Source organism: Thermobia domestica, chromosome 15 (assembly GCF_964235325.1).
Source record: "Thermobia domestica chromosome 15, izTheDome1.hap1.1, whole genome shotgun sequence".
Taxonomy (NCBI): domain Eukaryota; kingdom Metazoa; phylum Arthropoda; class Insecta; order Zygentoma; family Lepismatidae; genus Thermobia; species Thermobia domestica.
In genome coordinates, this window is record NC_137468.1 from 40,012,738 (window position 1) to 40,036,206 (window position 23,469).

Sequence of the window (23,469 nt, forward strand, 5' to 3'; positions counted from 1 at the left end):
GTCCAATACTACAACCCACTACGTCTATGTAATATGAACGAATATTATTCTGTACCCGAGAAGACGATAAGTAAATGTTAAATACTTCCCCCTATATTTTTAGAAAAAAAAAGAGATAGAACTTGGTTGTTTTTATAAGAGAAAGAGTACATATGAAATTGAATTGAGTTGATTTTATGTTTAACATCCCCTTCAGCAGCGAGGCTAAGATCCAATTTTTATTCTACATCAATCATCTTCTTGTTAAACAAGTATAATTTTATTGAGAAAAAGTGCAATTTGAAGTTTTTTTTATTTTGGGGGGGGACGTCCACACCCGGTGGACTACCCATGGAGCGTTCTGAGTTCAAGTCTAACCCTGAAAATTGAATGTAACTTAATCTTTCAGATTAACATTCTACGATTTTACCCTTTAGGCTAAAGGAGACGGATATGATTAAGGCAAGTAAATGATAATGGTCGCCAATATTGGTGGAATGAGAATGTGAAAGAAAAACATCGAAAAAAAAAACACAAACATGATGTTGTCCACCACAAACTTACTTGGCCGGTGGAAGTTAAAGCCGTAATAATCGGCGGTGCAACGAAACTGTCGCCCTCCGCATGAAAGGGCATCGCATTCACCATTCATATTGCTTACGTATTACCAATGTTTCTTTCAGAAAAAAATGTCCCGGGGGGCACGTAGTTGAGGTGCACATATTATTTCATATGGTTCTATTCTCTTTATTAATTTTTGAACAAGACCGGGGAACACTGTCAGATAGGGATGGTATCGAGACGAGACAAGACGAGACTTTATACAGTCTCGGTCTCGTCTCGGTTGATAAGTAGCGGTCTCGGTCTCGATCTCGTCTCGAGTCATAAATCGCCGTCTCGGTCTCGGTCTCGTCTCGGTCAACATATGCTTGTCTCGATCTCGGTCTCGTCTCGGATCTCGTCTCGAAAGTCTCGAAATAAATAGTATGAAATTAAAATTGTGAAAGTACTATTATCGTACAGTCTGTCGTTTCCGCTTCTTATTTTTTGCCTTCATTTTTGACTTAGAATTATGGTATGATGTACCTCTTCGTAGCTAATTTGCTAGTGCTTTTCATTTGTGTGTTCCAGGTTCAATCATCAGTGGGTATAACATACCCGGGATAAAACCCTAATAGTAACTCATGTTTCACTTTCAGCAATAGACTTTGTCTCAAATAGCTTCAGTACTGCCTATACAATTAAACTCTATTAAATTAACCCCAGTACTATACCAGTAGTATATTTCCTTCCTTTGAATCAGAATTGTTCAATACCTCCTTACGGATAACGCAACACATGGCAGCACGAATGTATTTAATCGTACCGAAATTGAAATTTTACAATTTCTCAGTTATTATCCAATACATTCTGCTTTGACTGACATTTTAAAAACAGAATATAATATTCATGATCTTAACAAATAGAGTAAATTATTACTACAATATATTTTGTTTCAAATTGATCAAATGCTTTAGTACCGATTCACATATCAGTGTTTAATTGAACTTTAAAACAGGAACTTCTTAAACCTTTTGGGGGGAGCTACGGCACTCATTTTTGCTACCTTTGGTCTCGGGTTGATTCACCAAACAAGTTTCATTCAAAGTCCGATGTTTCGTATAGTTCGCGTCTCACTTTAAGTACATTCTGTTTCTTATACAAGTTCATAAGGTCGTAATGTATTACATATGCATACGTGCCGTAACATAGATGAGGTCTCAGCGGCTTATTCCTGAGCTCTCAGCGGTGCATGTGATCTTTATTCGAGAAAACTAATCGTGCGTTCATTACGTTGAAATTTTATATTGATTGAAAATTACTTGCGAAACATGGACATACATATTATATAAGTATATAGGTAATTCGAGCTATATGTATCTATTTTCTCTGTCCCGGCAATACGAGTAATTCTTAACTTTCTAGTTTTCTTTTCTATTAATTTTCGTAGTTTTGCTGCAATATGAAGTCAAAAATATTTTTTCGCTGTGCGAATTTCGTTAAATTTTGGATCCGTTTTTACCTTTCCTTACCCAGTAAAAGTTTATATATATATACATATATATATATATATATATATATATATATATATATAAACTTTAGAGGTAGACTATGCTAAGTCACTTTTTGGTCGAAATTGATTTAAGAATACTTTTTTAATAGACTATGTTCTTTCTAGTGATGTAATAATATAAGTCTAAAAGCATCGTATTACTTTGTAACTACTTAGTATAGTTTGAAAAACAGTACTATAGATCTTACTTAAGGAACCAGTTTTTCGCTTCTCCTGTGAAATTACGAAATTATAACTTGGTTTAGTTTATATCTGAGGTCCAGATATAATAAAATCATAACCATAATCACCTATTATCAACACACTGCTGGATGAAGGTCTTTCCAAGTCTTCTCTACAACTATTTATCTTGAGCAATTCTTTCTCAGGTTACTCCCCAGTTGTTCTTGATTTCGTCAAACCTGCTTGTACAAGAACGTTTTCTAGGCTGTTTTTATCTCGTGGTATCCTGTCTAAAATTGTTTTTGTTCATCGATCATAATTTCTTGCAATATGTCCAGCACATTTTCCAGTCCATATTAAAAATCATTTCATTAGTACCAGTCATTAGTTGCCAAATAATTCATTTCTACTGTATATATTTGTCCTACAAATAGTTCAAATCCGCTACTTTTGGAGCACAGACACGCTAGTTTTTGATCTTCGAATCTGACAACACTGACTCAATGTTTTAAATCAATACAATGTGAGGACTACATTTGGTCTAGTGGCTAGCACGCTTGACTCCGTTCGCGTAATCCCGAATTCGATGTCCGGTGGGAGTATAGTTGAACGACCGAACTGGTTCGGATTCCATTATAATCATTAGCTCCACGTCTTCTTTAGACGCCCTAGCATAATCGAGGGACATTAAACTAAAAGAAACCAAACCAAGAATCAACACAATGTGTATTACTAACTGTAAGTCCTTGAATAACTATGCATACAGCTATGGTATGGATCGAGTTTGAGGGTGTCGGTGGTCAAACTAAAACAAGTGAAATGTAACTAGGGTGTAATTAGAACTTTTAATTAACCATGGTTTTGTGTACATCACGATTAAGGCTTAGGGGAACAACTAGGGTTACTAAAAAGTTATCAGTTACATTTAATTTCAGTTACAATTTGCATTTACATGTATTGCTGGAACCAAAACTTTGACACTAACATTAACATTATAAAGACTACGAAAAACATCGTCTTTTGAAAACATTCTTGCACCATAAAACAAATTATGAGTAATTTAAAAATATTTTGCAGTTTAGCTACGTTATTTGCACTATATTTAGAATAATATTTAGCAATTTATTTAAGTTGGCAACACTACTTAAAATAATGGAATTGCGACTTGTAATTAAAACCACTAAAAACTATTGATGTAATGTTATAGAAGTAAACTAAAGCAACAATCATTATAAAAATTTAACACAAATACGTTATTTTAAGCAGTACAACAATCACTATCCATGTGTTTTGTATCTCTGAAACGGTTTGAAATAACAATTTTTGTAAATGACATTATGATCACTTAAGTCTTTTGGAAGCATCTACATGATGAGACGTGATATGTCTGCACGTTTTCGAAGTGAAGTCTTTAGAAAAAGTTAAATTTTTCATTTCTTGTAACTTTGATCCTTCACTTATTCGAAATACATTATACCATGATCATAGTATTTGACACTAAGATACAAATGATGCGCATTGCACCGTTTATGCCATTTGAGTTAGTAGAGATCTCCAAAATGTTGATGTTAGTGATACTGTGTTGTCCTTTGTTACACTAAATAATGTATGGGCTATTGTGGTTTTATTTAATATCTAAATTAGAAATAGGTAATACCTTATATAGTGCAATTTGAGAAAATACAACTTTATTTTGCGTTGGCAACATTGTTTGTTTATCTAGTGGTATTGCAAAGTATCTAGAAGGATTTTCCCTTCAATATTTCACACAACATGGTACAAATTTTCAGCATTATATATATAGGCGTGGATCCAAGGGAAGGGCTTTAGGGGCCATATCCCCCCTTAACGATCAGGTATACACTGAATAAAATGAACTTCAATTCTGCTTTACACTGGATAAAGAGGCAAAGTATGGTTTAGCCCCTCTCTTCATCATATCCTGGATCCGCGCCTATATATATATATATATATATATATATATGTATACATATATATATGTGTAGAGAGAGAGAGAGAAGATTATATACAACAGCAGTGGATTTTGTTTCGGGGGAAGCTTGAGGAACGGGTAAGAAACATTTGTGTTATACGTGCAATCCGAAAAAATGATCACAAATTTATTTCGGGAGGGGCTTGAGCCCGACACCTACCTCCTAAATACGCCACTGTACATCAGTCAACCGTTCCCATTTTATCTCACACAGCAGCGAAACAAATTTTGAGTAAAGGCAAAATAGCTGTCAATATTCGAGACGAGACCGAGACTTTCGAGACTGACCAAGGTCTCGTCTCGGTCTCGTCTCGATTTATAGAGGTCTGTCTCGGTCTCGGTCTCGGTCTCGTCTCTGTATGTAAAAGTCCGTATCGGTCTCGGTCTCGTCTCGGTATATAAAAGTCCGTCTCGGTCTCGGTCTCGTCTTGATAATTCGAGACGAGACCGAGACGAGACCGAGACTGGTCTCGGTCTCGGTACCATCCCTACTGTCAGAGCTCAGGGGGGCAGTCCCCCGTCAAAATAATGTCCGGAAGAAACACTGTTTATTACTAAATTCTTAACTTACCTTGCTATTCATTTTGTGTAAGAGATTTATACCCTACAAGATTTCAGATTAGTGGTTAACTCGTTTTGATCCTCCCCGCCCTTGTTAAAATAGAAATAATGTTCAAAAATTAAAAATCGTTTAAATATTATAACGATTAAAACAACTCGCGTTTGCACAATACACAATACTTTGCAGATAGTTAACTTAGGCTAGACCTTTGTATGCAGAATAGTAAATTTATCACTAAAGCTAAGGCGAAATCAATCATCAATAAATCATTATGATTATTACCAAAATTTTATTTATAATATTTCTTTGTTGAAATCAAAAGATCTATTAGGCTGACTAGTTTTGTTTTGATAATGTTGGTCGTGAATGGCCACAAAAGGAAACGGCCAGCCATCGAATACTCTATTCTGTTGTAGGTGGACAAACACCGTGTGCGTGGGTTTTCTCGGGGTTCTCCCGTTTCCTCTCACTTTCTTCATTCTACCATTTTCACTCATTTCTCATAATCACCGGCGCCTTTAGCCTAGCCGGCATAATCGTGGGACGTAAACCTTAAAGATTTTTCTATTGCGTTGTGGCCCCGAAGAAATCTGTTACGGCACTGGTTCAAGTTTAGCAACAAATTTTTCCTTCAAGAACACGACTTTTCTTTTCAGGTGCCTTTTAGATTCTCAATAATACAGATAAACCCGTTTCGGACCATACATCATATTATTGGAGATTGGCTGTAGAATTGATGACAAGAAGATCATACAGATATTTCGATATTTTCTTGCATCTGGGAATAAAAATGACTAAATAGGGTTTCGAAAATCTATGTGATGACAGCGCCATCCGCATGATCACTAATTATCGCACATACGCGAAAAAATGAAAGAAAAAAGAAAAGAAAGAAAAAAAGGAAAATAAAATGGAAAATAAAGTAGCTCTAACGGTAACGCATTGAAAGAATATTAATGCTCTTATTACACTCGTAGAATTTCACATTCTTTGTGGATGTGTAGTGTCTCACCTACTGTTATAATACGGTATAGTCTCTTTAGTAGAAAACAAAGATATAATGCTAGTGGCATCACCAAGGAAAACATTTTTCATGACGGTATGAACAGCACTAATTTTCTTACTATGCGGTATATTCAGCACTAATATTTCACATACCTTCAAAATTAGTGCTATGGTATTAAAAGCAGTGGTCGAGTTGAGACGGTATGCGGTGATATACCATACCGCCTCTGGTTTTTCAGTAATGAGGACATACCGTCTCTGTTTTTTCAGTGTTCAAGACAATATTTAAATAGCCGGTATGTTGAGTCAAAATCATAATAAAACACACCGCCTCTGTTTTTTTTCACTTCGAACACTGATTAAAAGTGAATGATACCATCTTCCCGTGAAGACAGCCCCATTCACAATCTGGTATATTCTGGATTTCTGATAAGAACAGTAATTTTTTACGTATGGGTATATGATAGTTAGTGTTCATGTGGATGGTGCTGTTTTCACTGAGATGCATAGAAAAGTAAGAATATTGCTTAGTTTCCGGCAACTTGATCACTGACAATAACACGCATCTTTTAAGTCCTATCTTTCCCTAGTTGTTTCAAACTACAGTAAGGGACATTCATAAACAACAGATGTAGCTGTCTCACATAACTCGTCCAGAAACATTCCTATTTGCTATGCTTTCTTGTTTTTCATTGAAATGTTAAAAAATAAATAGTGTTCTATGTAAAACGTTTGAAAATTGAATAAACAATGTATAGATCCGAGTAGCATTTGGCTCCAACAGAAGTTAGGAAATGAACATTTGCGTGAAATTAAGTTGTTTTTTATTGTATACCATAAAATGAACATTCATCTCATGTAAATCATAATTCTTTGTTACTCAGATTCAGGCCCGTAGCGAGCCCAAAAATGTAGAGGGGACCCGAGCCAACCATATTTTAGTTCATCAAATAGTAATATCAGCAATTCATCATATCTGCTCTTGAATGTTTAAGTATTTTGCTTCTACCTAATTCTATTATCCCCTCTACACACACACACACACACATTAAGTTAACATTCTGTAATCTACATGAAAAAAAAAAAAAAAACGTGAATTTATTGAATGGGTATTACTAACTACACGATTTAGAATTAAAATATAAATGTTTTAATAGTCCCACGTGTAATACTAACATTAAGATCGAGAGATGATCTACTGTGAAATAAGGAAATTCAACTCTACTAAGGCTCTTGATTATGGTTAACTTGCGAAGCTGCTCTTCCGTTTTATCAAAATTTAGAAAATTTCCCTGAAGAATTTGATAATTTGATTGCTTGTGTGCTTGATAACATGTAAGTGAAGCGTAATTTATGCGTAATACCTTCTGACAAGCGGTTATAAAGACGGGATTAATTCGCAAGTAGAGGGAACTACTTGTCTCTAGGTTCAGGACGGTTGGATTGTGGATAATTTTCGAGCAAACACGCCTGCAAATGTACAGGATCTTTGCGCTGGATGCGAATTGACAGTACTAACATTTGTAAAACATGATGTTGATAATGAGGTTAATCTTTTGAATATTCATGGCTTAATGAATGAAAGAACAAAGACCACCAACAATCGTTCACGAGTTTCTGCTTGAGATAGGAGAGCTCTACAAACCTAAGTACGTACTAAGGTAAGTGCGAAGTAGATATAACCTAACCTAAGTAACCTAGTAGTGCGTTATTCCACCTTACTTCGGCTTCTCGCTTCGCTCGTTCTTCCTTCTCAACTCCGTACTCCCCATTAACTACCCACAACCGTGCTCCCCGTGGGCTGCCAGTTTCACCTGTAGGTTAATAATGGATTTCCATATGCAATTGTGGTTCCTCCCCCAATACTCCCACCCTCGAGGTCACGTAACAGAACATAAAATGAACAAAGTTTAAGTAGAAATTGATGATTGTAGATTTTATTACGATTTTTGTTGAAAATTAGGTGGACGGGTAACTTTGAAGTAATTCCCTTGTTTACAATTACAGTTGTATTTTTTTTAAATATTTATACTAAGGTCTTGTTTAAAATCTTAAATTAAACTCTTTTTATATAAATGAACCACCTACACATTATACCAAGAAAACACATACCAAAACACCTTAGAAAATACTATAATGTTATTCAAAGCTACACTGAGAAAAAAATGTATGCGGCATATGTAATATCGTAGATTACATTTGTAAATCCTGTAGTTTCTGGACAACGTACAGCAAGCGTATAACCGAAAACGCATGTTTTATAATACTTTCTGTATAAGTGTTCCATCTATACATACTTTCCGTATGAAACAAAATAGGCGGTCTGGATCCCACATACAAATGGACGTATATAACATATAGCTGACGAAGGTAACAATCATATATGTATGTACTGTTAGACATCAAACATCCTGCAACGGCATGATGTAACACCTAAGGGCAGTGCCTATGTAGTATACGGATAATGTATGCTCCGTTCTTATTTTTGTAGTAAGCAAGAGGATTCCGTGTATATGTATAATCCGCGGCAAAAAACCTGCAACATGAGGATGTAAGTTTATTGTGAAACTACGCCTAATAGCACAGGGAATGAACATAACGTCTAAGTAGAACGAATCACGCCAGCATAAACCTCGGCCTCCTCCCGTGCACACTTATTTTGGGGCAAAAGACTTCGTCATTTCACAATTAACTTATATGCTCATGTTGCAGGTTTTTTGCCGCCTATTGTACAATATACCACTGTCCGGAGAACGAATTTTTCTCAATGTAAGTAAAACGCTACACCCATCTAGTATCGAGTAAAAGCATCACTGCTTCTTTCATGTTGAATTGCAACATTATTACCGTACGCGACTAAGAAATAGTTCCAATTTACAACGTTTTTATATGAAAACTAGCTACTTCCACGGGATCCCCCACCCCAAGTACAATACAAAAAATTTTGCTGCTTAATTTCTCCTCTAAATCTTGCAAATTTTTACTAATCCTGGCTCTACAATCCCGAATTTAATCCTTGAACTTAAACGTTAAATATGTTCACTTGCTCAGTTACTCATCTAATTAAGGTAATTTAGCTAAACTTTATTCTTCTACGAGAACAAACATATGAAGGTCTTTGCAACCATTACTTTTTCGGTGAATATTCCACCACAGTTCTTGTTTTACATATCACACAACAATGATTTTGACCCTACTAGAATCAATCGCCTTTAACGGAACTCGGAGCTCTTAATTCAATTCACAACTAATTGTTCCACAGTTAATCTAAGATTTGCTGTTGACGAGGATTAGCAACGCATGTATGTACTTCAACTACACAATAAAATAACAATAACCTACCGCCGTTACTGCAATCGACAAGAGATAAACGATTTGTTCCTGCTCCTATTTTTATGATTTGGCTTGCAGCAAGCACTTCATACTTCATCTCGTACCTCCCAGATCGCTATTACAACTGTGGCATGAAGTATTATGAAGATATTCCTTCTTTTCGTAAAAACTTGCTTCAATATGTATTGCGTCATTTCATATCGAGATTCGAGGAGACTGTTAAACTTTACTTTAACTCCTTTAAATTATGTTTAGAAGTGTTCATCAAATAGTTAAAATGGAAAAATTCTTGGAATAATCTCTTTTATATTGCATTTTGTTCTTAGTGTTTACACATAGAATTAATCGAGTTTTTTTTGCAAGTCTTCCATGAAAATTTTAGGGGGGCCAGGAAAAATTTAGGGGGGCGGCCCCCTCTTGCTTCCCCCGTGGATACGGCTCTGCCCAGATTTCAATTGTGGATTCAGTAACAACATGGGCAATTCAGACATTAGCTTACATAATAAATATAAATTTAAAAAAAATTAGTTACACATATAATTATTATCTCTCTATGTTAATTATCATGCTTATTTATGATGTACAACAATCGTTTATTTCTGTTATTTGATTTCCATATAAAAATACGAGGACCTAGAAGAATTTTAAAAAGTTGGGAAATATGAGGAAATGTACAGTCACGAACACAAATAAGTAGCTGTAAGAGCCTTTATTTCTTATGACTCTAACCTCTACTTATTTATGTTCGTGGCTGTACAAGGAGGTGAAATCTATGGAACTTCGGATGAAACAAAGGAGCATTACGATGGCAGTAGAAAATAAGAATGGGAAGGTAGTCAGCGAAACAAGTGAAGTCTTAGGAAGGTGGAAAGAATATATTGAGGAATTATACGAGAGTAGAGATATGGATCATGTGGCCTAGATGTTGAAGTAGTAAATAAAGTACGAAAGGATGACAAAGAGTTTTCTATTAGTTGGGATGAGTTTGATAATGCTATATCCGAGATTAGAAATGGAAATTCAACCGGGATAAATAACATATAAATTGAATTCATTAAGAATATGGGAGACAGGAGCAAGAAAGAATTGTTCCGACTGTGCAATGACATTTATGTAACAGGAGAGTGGCCGGAAAACTTCCTGAAGACAATCACGATGCCGATGGCTAAGAAATCTAACCCTCAGAGCTGTGAGGATTATAGAACTATTATTAAATAGTTTCATATCTTATGCAGCTAAAAGCATTTTCCTTCGAATTTTCAAAAGAAGGTTTTATGGAATAACAAATGAAGAAATTGAGAAGGAACCGTTCTGATTCAGGAGAGGTAAGGGCACAAGAGATGAAATTGGATTATTAAGGATGGTCGCTGAAAGGTTTATAGAAAAAGGGAAAGAGGTGTATGGTGGTATTTATTGATCTAAAAAAAGGCTTTTCGCCCCATGAATTGGGAATCGTTTTTGGAAATTTTAAAGATTTTGTTGTAATGGAAAGACCGAAGACTCATAAGAAACTTATATATGAACCAACAAGTAAGTGTTAGAGCAGGGGAAGAAATGACAGAGGGAATTGCAATTGGAAGGGGAGTTCGACAGGAATGCTGTCTCTCGCCTATATTATTTAATATATATCTAGAAGCAAGGATAAAAATGCGGGGGAACGTAGGTGGACGTCGTTCCCGCACTTCCAGAAATCTATGGCGTCCCCCTCTTTCTAAAAAAAACTTACAATGGACCAAGATAGGCAGGGAACTTCGTGACGTCATGCGTTCCCCTACCTTTTCAGATCCACTTTTACCCCTGTCTAGAACAAATAGTGAAAAAGAATCTTCAAAATGAAGATGTCATTTAAATAGTAGGTAGAATAATTAGGTGTATACGGTTTGCAGATGTGGCGCTTGTTGGAGAATCTGAATAGAAACTCAATAAGATGTTAGAAAACCTGAGGAGTGCCTCAGTGTTCACCTCTGGTGCTTGGGGTCCCGGGTTCGATCCCTGCCTTCGCCAAGTGGACTTTGTGGTGGACAAACCCGTGTGCGTGGGTTTTCCCGGGGTTCCCCCGTTTCCTCCCACTTTCTCCATTCCACCATTTTCATTCATTACTCATCATCACCGTCTCCTTTAGCCTAACCGGCATAACCGTGGGACGTAAAACTCAAAATTTCATTTCATTTTTTCAAAATCTGAGGAAGGGCTGTAAAGCATATGCTGAGAAAATAAATGTCAGAATGACAAAAACTATAGTGATTGGAACGAAACGATTGCTGTCAAATATAGAAGTAGTAGGGGAGAAAATAGAACAGGTGACTAGTTTTCGATATCTGGGTAGTATTAGTGATAATATGTATATGACACTATTAGTGATAATATGAAGTGTGAACATGAAATTAAAGCAGGGATAGGAATGGCAAAAGAAGCCTTTAGGAGGAAGAAAAGACTATTTTGTGGCACCTTGAATAAAGAGTTGAGAAAAAGACTTACAAAATGTTTCGTGTGAAATATTGTGCTGTATTGATTGGAGACATGGATATTACATAAAATTGATAAAAAAACGACTGTAAGTTTTCGAAATCTGGTTGTGGAGAAGAATGAAAAGAATTAGCTGGGTTAAGCGGAAAACGTATGAGAGGTGTTAGAAATGGTGGTGGGGAAAAGAACAATTTTAGATATTATTAAGAAGAGGAACTGGTTTGAACATTGGCTAAGAAGGAACTGTATCATGAGGGAGAGCTCCTTCGTGGCTAAGTGGTTAGCGTACTCGCATTTGGTGTGGGAGACCCTGGTTCGATTCCCGGTGGGAGCTCATGTGGTTCGCATTCCACATTAGTCAGTAGGTCCATGTCTCATGTAGCCTCGCTGCTGAAAGGAACGTTAAACTCAAAATCAACTCAACTGAATTCATTTATCATGAAGGATGTGCTAGAGAGAGTATGGTGGCAGGAAAGAGAGGAAGGGGGCGAAGGAGACTGCAATTAAAGGACGATATTAAAACACAAAAATCGTACATGAAGAGGAAGAGTAACAGGAGTCCGTGGAGCATGGAAGCTTCTCAGTTGCAGCAAGTGACCTGCCAATAATGGCAGAATAAGAAAAAAACGTAAAATAAAAATAAAACACTAAATAAATGATAATAGGAATTATGTATCTTCCATGACGAAAATGCATTTATAAATTGCTGTGCTAACTTAAACTTATTTCGTAGTTTTCTGCGCAAAAAGCAAAATATTTAAACATAAATCAGAGAAGTATAGTTAAGTTACCCACGAGGCGAGAATAGGTCTTTCTCGTCTTGTCTAGTCTCGTAAATTAAGTAGAAGTCGTCTCATCTAAATTTTTGAAAATAATTCTTTCTCGTCTCGTCTCGATTTTCGGAAAGCTTTTCTCATTTCGTCTCCAAATTTGATTCCTCGTTTTGTAAATTTATGTACAGAATTTTATACTCTGATTTGTCTCTTTAATTTCATCTAAACGTTATCAGAATCATTCCCCATCACCAGAGGTCCACGTAAGATGTGGTATAACAACATTTAAACAATATATATTATTGGAATATATTGTGTGATTATTTGTGTATCCTTAAATATGAATAAATGCCAATTCATTTCTTGAAAAATTCAGAGGTGGTAGTTTATTTTGGGGATTTGTTTCTCGGGCGATTTTCTGAAGGAAAAAAAACGACGTAGGCGATTTTGTTTCATTCATAAATATTTCATTAATCTCTTAACTGTCAATGAAGACTCCACTCGTCATGAAAATTTCGCTTGTATTTGCACCCTGACGACTACGTTCGTCATAATAAGATTCGTATTGGGCGTGACGAATTAATACGTATCGTATTGGGCATGGCGTGCAACGTAAAACTCATTTCATTTCATAAGACGTACTTTTAAGAAATTTATTTTCATTCAGATGCAACTTTCTCATTCGGAAAGTCCCCATTAACCTAACGATATGACATGAGTCATTTGTTCTGAAGAAAATCATCATCATCGTCATCGTCATCATCATCATTATAGGTCTACCATTATTGGCAGTTCACTTGCTGCAGCTAAGAAGCTTCCATGCTCCACACTCTTCCTCTAATTTCATCGTCTTCACATATAATTTTTCTGTTTGATACCGTCCATTAATTGTAGTCTCCTTCGCCCTCTCCCTCTCTTTCCTGCTACCATACCCTCTAGCTCGTCCGTCATTGTACAGTTTCTTATCAGCCAATATCCCAACCAGTTTCTCTTCCTCTTTTGTATAATATCAGAAATTTTTCTTTTGGGCCCCTTACCATTTCTAACACCCTCTCATTCATTTCCTACTCGACCCGGCTAATCCTCTCCATTCTTCTCCACACCCACATTTCGAAAGCTTCCAGTCCTTTTTCATCAATTTTGTGTAATGTGCATGACCCTTATCTCTAACTATGTACCCCGTGTGTTGTGTTCGTCAGCTCTATGTGAATTATCGATTGATATGGTCCTTCTTTGTATGTGATAGGGTTGCCATTTGTCACAAATTAGTCACACACTTGGTACATCCCGAATTTTAAGAAAAAAATTTAGCCGAACTATTAACCTCTAAAAGGCATGCATTATGTATATATGAAGTATTCAGAGCACAAGGGAATCAAGTCCTTTTTTTTAAAACCCAAGTTGTTTAAGGGAAAGAACTTTGTAGGACACACTCAAGTACATAGAAACATTTAACATTCGTTTCTTTTTTATATTGTTAAAAGTTAATATTTACAATATTTGGACATCAATTTTTTAACTATGAAAGGAGCTTCAAATAGAGATCTTACCTAGGTATAAATAACGGGCCCTATACAGAGTCGTTTTTAGTAGACTAGATATTGTATTAAGAGTTTGACTAACGCGTCATGCTAACTTCCATATTTAGTAACACGTAAGTGAAGTTAACTACGATTTATATCGAAAAAGGCCAATCTAGACCTTTCTTAGGGTTGTCCAATTACAATAGGAGAAATCATTATAATTATTAAGAAGAGTATTCACTTAACTTGATTTCTCCAAAGGTGTTTGGACAACCCTGCGGAAAAGTCGTGGCTGGCCTTTTTTCGATATAAATTGTTGTTAACTCCACTTACGTATTACTAAAGACGGAAGTTAGCATCACACGTTAGTGAAGCTCTTAATACAACGCTAAAAACGAGTCAGCATAAATCTCTAAGGGCCTTATGCAGAATCGTTTTCACTCATGATTAGTGCCATACTAAAGAGTTTGACTAACATATGTTTCCTGTAGTAGTCTGGCCTTTAGTACGGCACTAATCATGCGTCAAAACCGACTCTGCATAAGCCCCTTAGAGATTTACGCTGACTCGTTTTTGCCGTTGTATTAAGAGCTTGACTAACGCGTGATGCTAAATTCTGTATTTAATAACACGTAAGTGAAGTTAGCATACTACGTTTATTTTTACGTAGTATCTAGATTGTATCCTGGTTCTTAACTAACTAATCTTCAAATAATTCACACGTTTTACCACTTTCTTAACTGATTTTAATACTCAATCATGAGAAGCGTAAATAATCCACTTTTTACATATTTAACAAGATGTCTGCACCCTTACACTTACATTTATTATGTTTCTATAGCAACTACCTTTTTTTAGTAGACGATTACAAAATAATCTACAGATATCTCTGTGTATCTTTCTTTTCTTTATATGAAACTGTTCAAATAATTCGCTTCTGATCCTTTTCTTATAAGATGGTGCAGGTTATTTATACAACATACAACGTTATCGTTGTATAATGTTGTCCGGACGGGACTTCCGTAATAGTTTTGCTATGAAGGAAAGAACCCTGGGTTGAAATTATAAAACAACTACTTTTTGAATAGCCCTCGTATAAACTGAATATCACTTTAACACAAATATCTTGCTCTTCCATTTATATATATAACATATTATAACATTACGTTTTTTTTTATATTTATCAATATATCAATATACTAAGAACGTCGATTTACAATTATTGTCGATGAGACTATTCAAAAATTAAACCTAACTGATAGTTTCCTTTAAAGGTACTAATTAACTATTCCTTCATGTACAAACAACATTATTTACAAACAAAGATCTTTATAGTACTAAATATTGGTAGGATCAGAAGGCAACAAAATTATAACATATAAACACATTGATGATTATCATTTAATACATTAATAAACTCTGAAAAATTAAGAAATTCGATATTCATTATTCTTATTCTTTCTATATAATAAGTTGCATCTATTTTATATATCTCTCATAACCTTCATACGTTTACATTAAAATTATGATCTTTTATTCTTGAATATTTATAATATTCGTATAAAATTAGAATAGAATAAAAACACGAAAACAAGAATATCTTAAATACATGTTTCCTGGAGAAACCCCTAAATTGTCAAATTCAATATATTCTCGTATTACAATAAAGCTTTTAGATAATTTCTTAGCATGAAACAGAAATTAACATTTTCTCAATTAATGCTATAAAAGGAAATTGCAACAAATCTATAAGGAACAAATTCAATAGTATTTTCAGTAGGCTGCCATAACTTAATTTCATCAATATTCCATAATATTTCACAATTGCATATGTTTTTAACGTACATTTTAATAATAAATTGAATGAAGAACACATTAACCATAGACGTAAGGAAAGGTCAATCTAATACAAATACGTCGAACGCCTATTTAATAGTTCAAGTTATACGTTCAAGGGGTGCATTTAAGCAACATTGTATAGCACAATCTTGTGTATGTTCTTGTCTTTCACAGGGTCTTACCATATTTTGATTCCTATTTACAAAATTTCTGCCATCTGCAAGTTTATTTTGTGAAAATCGGCGATAATTATTACTCCTACTGAAATTCCTGTTGCTATTTCTAAAATTCCTAGTTTCATTTCTGTGATTAGGTTGCGTTCGATTACCGGTATCATTATAACCATTCATTCTATTATTAAAACTATGCACATTAGAATTATTTTCAGGTTGTACATTTATATTACGAACAGAAGCATATTGTGTCTGATAACGTCCAGAATTACCCTGACCTCTATCCTGTATTCTATTGTTATTCTGTATTGCCGACTGACTTTCATAATTTTGGACAAGCATAATTAGGTGATTAAAGTTGATGCACTGCACCGACATTAACAATTGTTGTAATCGGAATGGCAATAAGATTCTAATGGAAGCTATAATTCGGGATTCCGGATGATTTGAATTTAGTGATCTTAACTCGTTATATGTAGATACTACAAATTCCGTAATGCTCCTGTGTAATTTTGGAGTGAAATGTTTCGTTCGCAAGACGGCATCTCTATTCGCTATCATAAAATCATTCTCATAATTCGATAGTAGAGCATTCTTGAAATCAGAATATGTACGAAGACTACCCCTGATAGCTTTGAACCATGTTAAACAGGGTGGTAATAATATATGTGGCAATAATTTTAAAAATTGAGACTCATCTACACCCATCAGTTCACATTCGTCCTCAAATTTTTCAAGAAATCCCCTAGCGGGTATATCTTCCGGTACACCACTAAATTTAGTAAGCGACTTAACTTCGCTGAATCGTAAAGGTTTACCTGTATTAGTCTTCATACACCTGTTGGAGTTATGGTTCCGCCGGGATGATTGTCTCACTCTTCTTTCTCTATCAGTACTCTCTTCACAGCTCGAAGATTCATTAACTTCCAAAATTGTTCTGGGATGGCGAGTAGGTTCACAACCGGTAGACGTAGGATGTACCACATTCATGTATCCATCATCCTGCAATGCACTTTCGGGAATACATTTCTCTTTGATTAAGTTCACTTCATCCTGCAATAATTTAATGTGATTAGCATGAGCATTTATCGTTGATTCTATGGCATCTATAGAATTTTGAACTTACCCTTTCCATTTTTTCGTCGTACTGTTGAAATTTGACTACTATATGTTGGTTCATCTGCCTCAGTTCACGCTGACTAAGGTTCCATTTGTTTTCATTACATTGTTCTAATCTCCCTAGCTTTTCATCGAAATCCTTAGTTTGCTGGTTTATTTTCTGGTCTAATTTTTCATCAAAATGTTTGGCTTGTTCCCTAATTTGTTCAGATTGGTTCCTAATTTGCTGAGCTATTTCATCACTTTTTCGAACTTGGTCCTTAATTTGCTCAGATTAGTTCCTAATTTGCTCAGATTGGTTCCTAATTTGATGAGCTAAGTATCTTAAGATGTCCGTTAAATTTTCCTTTGAATTCATTTCTGGATACATACTCTGATCACCAGTTATGTCTCTATCTGTTGCACTCATTGTAATATTTCGGTGTATCACTTTACCGCTTCTCAAAATGGTAACACTAATGCCACGTTGAATGTTAGCCGTTTTTACTATCCTTCGAAACGACACTTTTATATTTCCCGGTGTTGAGGCACCACTTATTTTACTACGTTTATTTTTACGTAGTATCTAGATTGTATCCTGGTTCTTGACTAACTAATCTTCAAATAATTCACACGTTTTACCACTTTCTTAACTGATTTTTATACTCAATCATGAGAAGCATAAATAATCCACTTTTTACATATTTAACAAGATGTCTGCACCCTTTTACTTACATTTATTATGTTTCCATAGGAACTACCTTTTTTTTAGTAGATGATTACAAAATAATCTACAGATATCTCTGTGTATCTTTCTTTTCTTTATATGAAACTGTTCAAATAATTCGCCTCTGATCCTTTTCTTATAAGATGGTGCAGGTTATTTATACAACATACAACGTTATCGTTGTAAGCAACGATTTATGTCCAAAATGAGTAACCACGACTTCTCTGTAGGGTTGTCCAAATACAATAGGACAAATCAATATGAGAGAGAATAGGCCTCACGTAGCTTGATTTCTCCTAAAGAATTTGGACAACCCCACAGAGAAGTCGTGGTTACTCTTTTTGGACAAATTGTTGCTAACTTCACTTACGTGTTATTAAATACAGAAGTTAGCATCACGCGTTAGTCAAGCTCTTAATACAACGCCAAAAACGAGTCAGCCTAAATTTTTAAGGGCCATATGCAGAATCGTTTTGACGCATGAATAGTGTCATACTAAAGGGTTCGACTAACATGTGTTTAGTATTACACTAATCATACGTCAAAACGACTCTGCATAAGGCAGTAAATGTCTAAAATGACTGATTCCTTCGTGCACTGAAAGCGCCACATGTATCACTTTTATATGTTTTTTGTCTTCTTTTGTTAAATACCAATAATAGTCATTGACAATACTTTCTAATATAATACTAATACTAATTTCTAATAAAAGAGTCATTAATTAATTAATTTTACTTTTTTTCTTTTTATTTTCAGGATCTTTTGCGCCAATATTGAATAAAAAAGACGTCGTACCGAGTTTGATTTAGACTTGACAAGCCAACACAACTGAGGGGCGAGAAAATAAAATAATTTTACTACAGACAGATACATCTAGTTTAATTTAAAACAAAATATTTAAAAGAAGAAATAGAACAGTATTAGCATTAAAACCCAGAACATTTTACTTTTAACTTAACCTGATTCTGATCCATCTAAATAATGGCTATTTTCTTTGAATCTTTTCTTGTTGATATTCTTGCAATACTGTTGACCACATTCGTTGTTATATATTGGTATGCCACAAAAGATCTGAATTACTGGGAAAAGAAAAATGTGCCGTATTTAAAACCTCTCCCTTTTGTGGGCAACTTGCTGGATATTATCCTGTGTAGAAAGGACTCTATTGCTGCTTTCAGAGATTTGTACAATCAGCTTGACGGTCACCCTTTTGGCGGTGTATTCATGATGAATAAACCAGCATTGCTTGTACGAGATCCAGAGTTGCTTCGGAACGTATTCGTCAAAGATTTTGATCATTTTATTGATCATATCTCTGCAGCTCATGACTCAACAGATCCATTAATCAACAGAAATATCTTCGTGATGAACGGGCAAAAATGGAAAACAATGCGAGGAAAACTCTCACCGTCGTTTACTTCTGGGAAGTTAAAGAAAATGTTTTATTTGGTGTGTCAGTGTGCGGAACATCTTAAAAATTATTTGGACAACGCAGCCGAGAAACAGCACAGTGTCGATATGCAAGAGATTATGGGAAAATACACTACAGACTCCATATGTTCTTGTGCTTTTGGAATTGACAGCAATTCTCTTCAGAACCCTGACTCAGAGTTTAGAAAACTTGGCTACAAAATCTTTGAGCCCTCTATAGCCAGGAATTTAGCCATTACCTCTTTCTTTGTTGCACCACATGTGATGGAGACACTGAGGTTAAGGTTTAATCCACAAGAGATCCAAGATTTAATTAGGTCTGTTGTTAAAAATACCATTAACTATCGGGAGAATAATAACATGAAGAGAAATGATTTCATAGATATCTTGATGGAGCTGAAGAAGTATGGAAAAATTATGGATGAACCAGATGCAAAATCCGCTGAAGAGCAAACTGAATGGTCCAAAGACGCAAGCAACAAAATGGGTAAGGTAGCTTTTTTTATATCTTCAATATGAAATAAGAAGATAACTTAACTACTAGTTAAATAAAGTGATATCATCTCAAATTTGAACATATAGTTCTGTGACCATTAAAGACGATGGTTTAGTCGGTTCACCCGAACCGGTTGTTAAAGTTTCTCAGGCTCTCGGAATGAATTGCTAAAAGTATCTCTTCATCTCTAGATCCAGCACTCATAATACTAAAATAAAATCTCTAGCATAGGTTTAGAAAGTCAAACACCAATGTATTGGTGCTATATGACTTTTGAAATAAATAGTAATACTAACACAATCTCTTTTAGTAATAATATTAATACTAAATCAATTTATCTACACTGATCCAAGAACCATTTGTTAAATACGAATGACAGAATTTGTTGCTAAATGGTTTGTATGAAACCACTGGTTAAAGAGATGACTATTTTGCAAATTGGAGTTAAATTGGAATCAGGCTTTGTTGCCGTAAATTAAACATAACTTGTGTGTGACATCTTTTTCATAATTATGGGAATTTTGAAATTGTCAGATTCATTATATTAGAATTATTGTTTGTACTGTATTTCTGGATATTACTGGCATTTATGGGCTAAGCCCGTCATGCGTGAGGGATACCGTGCCTCGACTATCATACCACCTACAAACGTGTGGAATTAAGGAAGTAGCCTGGAAACTTTATGTTAGGTATCGTACAATTCCGGCATTTGCGTGATGTAAATGAGGAAAATCTAGGAATATTCTCACTCAGAAGAATGGCCTGAAAAGACAAGGCCGAGTATACTCGTCATGAATCGAACCCGGGATCACTTGCATCAAAGGTAAGAGCGTTGGCGACTATACTACACATAACCTCTCATTATATTATAATTGTGGCCGAAAATAGAATATTGTGGCGTGAATACAAACTCTAAGCGAAAAACCAGGTATAATCCCTAAAACAGAAACCCAGCACTAGAACGTAGAGTAGCCTATCGATCTCTGGGTAACACCATTTCAGTACAGTGAGAGATGGAAGGTTTTTTTTTTTTTTTTTTTTTTTTTTTACCAGGATTCTCACACGTAAATGACCTTAAGAATAAATCAAGAAGAAACTTACGTTAAAAGTAGATTACTCTAATCAGCTCATTTATTAACACAATCGTCCACACAATTCAATTATCCACTACATATAAGCAATATATGTTAGGATCCACATAATAAAACTCGCCTTAACGACATATTATTGACCACACTATATATGGTGTGATACAGGACCATATTTAGTACAGGGCTAGCATAAATGATTCATACGTTTTGAAAAGGCTATATTTGTACTATGTGGCAGCTCGAGTTTATTATCTTTCCGATTGGGTGTGTCGAAAATGGAGGGAAAGCAAGAAAAACATTTTCTGTGTGCTTGAATCTGCCAGATGTTGGTCTGCTATAGCTGTGCAACGCGCTTTCAGAAGAGAGTAGGCATATAGGAAAGAACCACCATGTAAACAAAGCATTTTGCGGTGGTGTCGGCAATTCAAGGACACTGGTTTGCTTGTGTAAAGGGAAACTCGCCTGGCCTCCCAGATCTCCTGATTTAACGCCCTGCGACTTCTTCCTAGCGGGATACGTTAAGGACCTTGCTTACGTGCCCCAATTACTGCAATACTTAGTCGAGCTCAAAGAACGCATCAGTTCTGCAGTGCAGACGGATGATTAAGGCAAGTGAATGATCATGGAAGAATTGATGGAATGAGAAAATCAGAGGAAACCCACTCCACAGATAAGATGTTGTCCACCACAAACTTACTTGGAAGGGAATCGAACCAGGGACCCTTCGCACCAGAGATAAGCACCCTACCATTGAGCCACCGTGCCACCTATGAAGTATATAATAGTTGTTAAAACCAACTTTTAGGCAGACTATTCTAATCAATGCCTACAGTGGCACCAACAATGCTCTGTACTACATAGAGTCAAAACTTCATAAAATCTTAAAATATTACATTATTACATTATTACAGTTTTAAAAAAGTCAAACAACCTTGTCGCGATGTCATGGGTTTCTCTAAAGTATATTTAAATGTTACAATCACAAATGAGGTAAAAATAAAGCAATTCTTAAGGGTGACAAGATTTTTCGATCACCCTGTAAGTTTGTGAATATGTTGTCCAGTTTTTATCACATTATTATATCGAAATAAACGATGAAATAAACTAAAAGATTGTTCCGTTTCCATTACAGAATTTTCGAACGATGATATAATGGCACAAGCAATGTTATTTTTCGAGGCTGGGTTTGAAACATCTTCGAAAACACTTACTTTCATCATGTATGAACTGGCTGTTAATCCTGAATTCCAGAGCAAACTAAGAGAAGAAATACAAACAGTATTGAAACGACATGGCGGTCAAATAACATACGAAGCGATCTCCGAAATGGAATATCTTGATAGAGTATTTTCAGGTAGGTGTTGCACATAGTTGATAGTTAAATAACTATTGGGTTTAAGAAAATGAGAGTGATGACGATAAGTACTATTTCTTCGTAATTCTGTGGATAATGTGTCATAGTGATGGTGACCAGGGCCGTAACTTGTGGGGGCGGGGGCAAACATCATGAAACAATGTGGTATCATTACTAGGAAAACAAATTATATGGTGACAGCATATTGTACCTAGATATAAACGGGGAAACATTAGAAAAGATGTAGAAATAACTTAGGAGCAACATTTGACGAAAAGCTATTCTTTGATGAACAAGTGAAGGTAATAACAAAATTACTACGAAACTTCGAGGCTTTTACTAACTCAATATTATTATTATTGTTATATTGACGGGTATATCTCATTCTATAATGTTATAGTTAGACCAAAATAAGAGTTTGGATGTCCAGTATGGAACCCTGTAGTTGTATTTTATTCAGAAAAGATAGAGTGAATGCATGAGAGGTTTATTAAATACTTAAGTTTTAAAACCATGTACAATTTTAGCGCTAATAGTTACGTATGAACTATCGGCAATACTTGTAAAACTTGACTTATTGAAAAATATATGCGTGTTAAATGATCAAACATAGACTGTAGCACAAAACTTTGAAAATAATAAATTGTACAGCATCTACTAAGTTTAAGAAACATATTAGTATAGGTTCCTAATGTTAGGACAAGGCAATGTATGACATATCACACAACAGGTGGAAGACTGTTACGAGTCAAAATTACACACTTATAAGAAAATGACTTTTTAAAATTTGTTATTCTATCAAAATCGTTACCTGGAATACTGATATTTCTGGCATCTAGAAGTTAATTTATTTAGTTACGACTATGCGAAAATACCACCAGGTGGAGCTCGCTTCTCTCTCTCTATTCTATTTTGAGCAATGATGGCTCAAAATTTCCATTATTTGAGTTGTAACACTCTTCCACCGGTCGTGCGATGTGTTAATACGTACAGTACGTCCACTTTAGACTGGGTGCCAAGAATATGTAATAACAAACTCTCAAGAAAATCAAGAACAAAAATTATATTCTTAGTTATTCATACAAAACAACTGTGTATGTAACTGAATATGCGGACCTAACCAGACAAGGTATACAGGGTGTCTCAAAAGTCCCCTGACATAGGGTAACTCTGTTGTTATCAGAAATTACAACAAAATGTAAGAGGGGAAACCGTCTCGAAATATATGTTTTCAATCTAAAGTGAAGGATTTTTTTTTTAATCGGACGAGCCGTTTTGGCTCTATACTTTTATGCATCCAATGTTAAATGAAAATACATCGTTACCATTAATAGAGGGACTGGGGAAGGGG

General features: G+C 35.2%; 1 protein-coding gene across 2 annotated transcripts in view; it reads left to right on the forward strand.

Annotated features, from left to right (window-relative positions):
- The window catches only part of LOC145670985 (cytochrome P450 6k1-like), a 41,329-nt gene that overhangs the window by 12,191 nt on the left and 5,669 nt on the right, over positions 1-23,469 (forward strand). For both annotated transcript variants that reach the window (XM_081739614.1, XM_081739615.1), the window contains exons 2-3: positions 18,503-19,664; positions 21,897-22,118. In XM_081739614.1, the coding sequence (XP_081595740.1) occupies positions 18,728-19,664; positions 21,897-22,118 (1,159 nt within the window). In that variant the 5' untranslated portion in view covers positions 18,503-18,727. The remainder of the gene's footprint in view (positions 1-18,502; positions 19,665-21,896; positions 22,119-23,469) is intronic.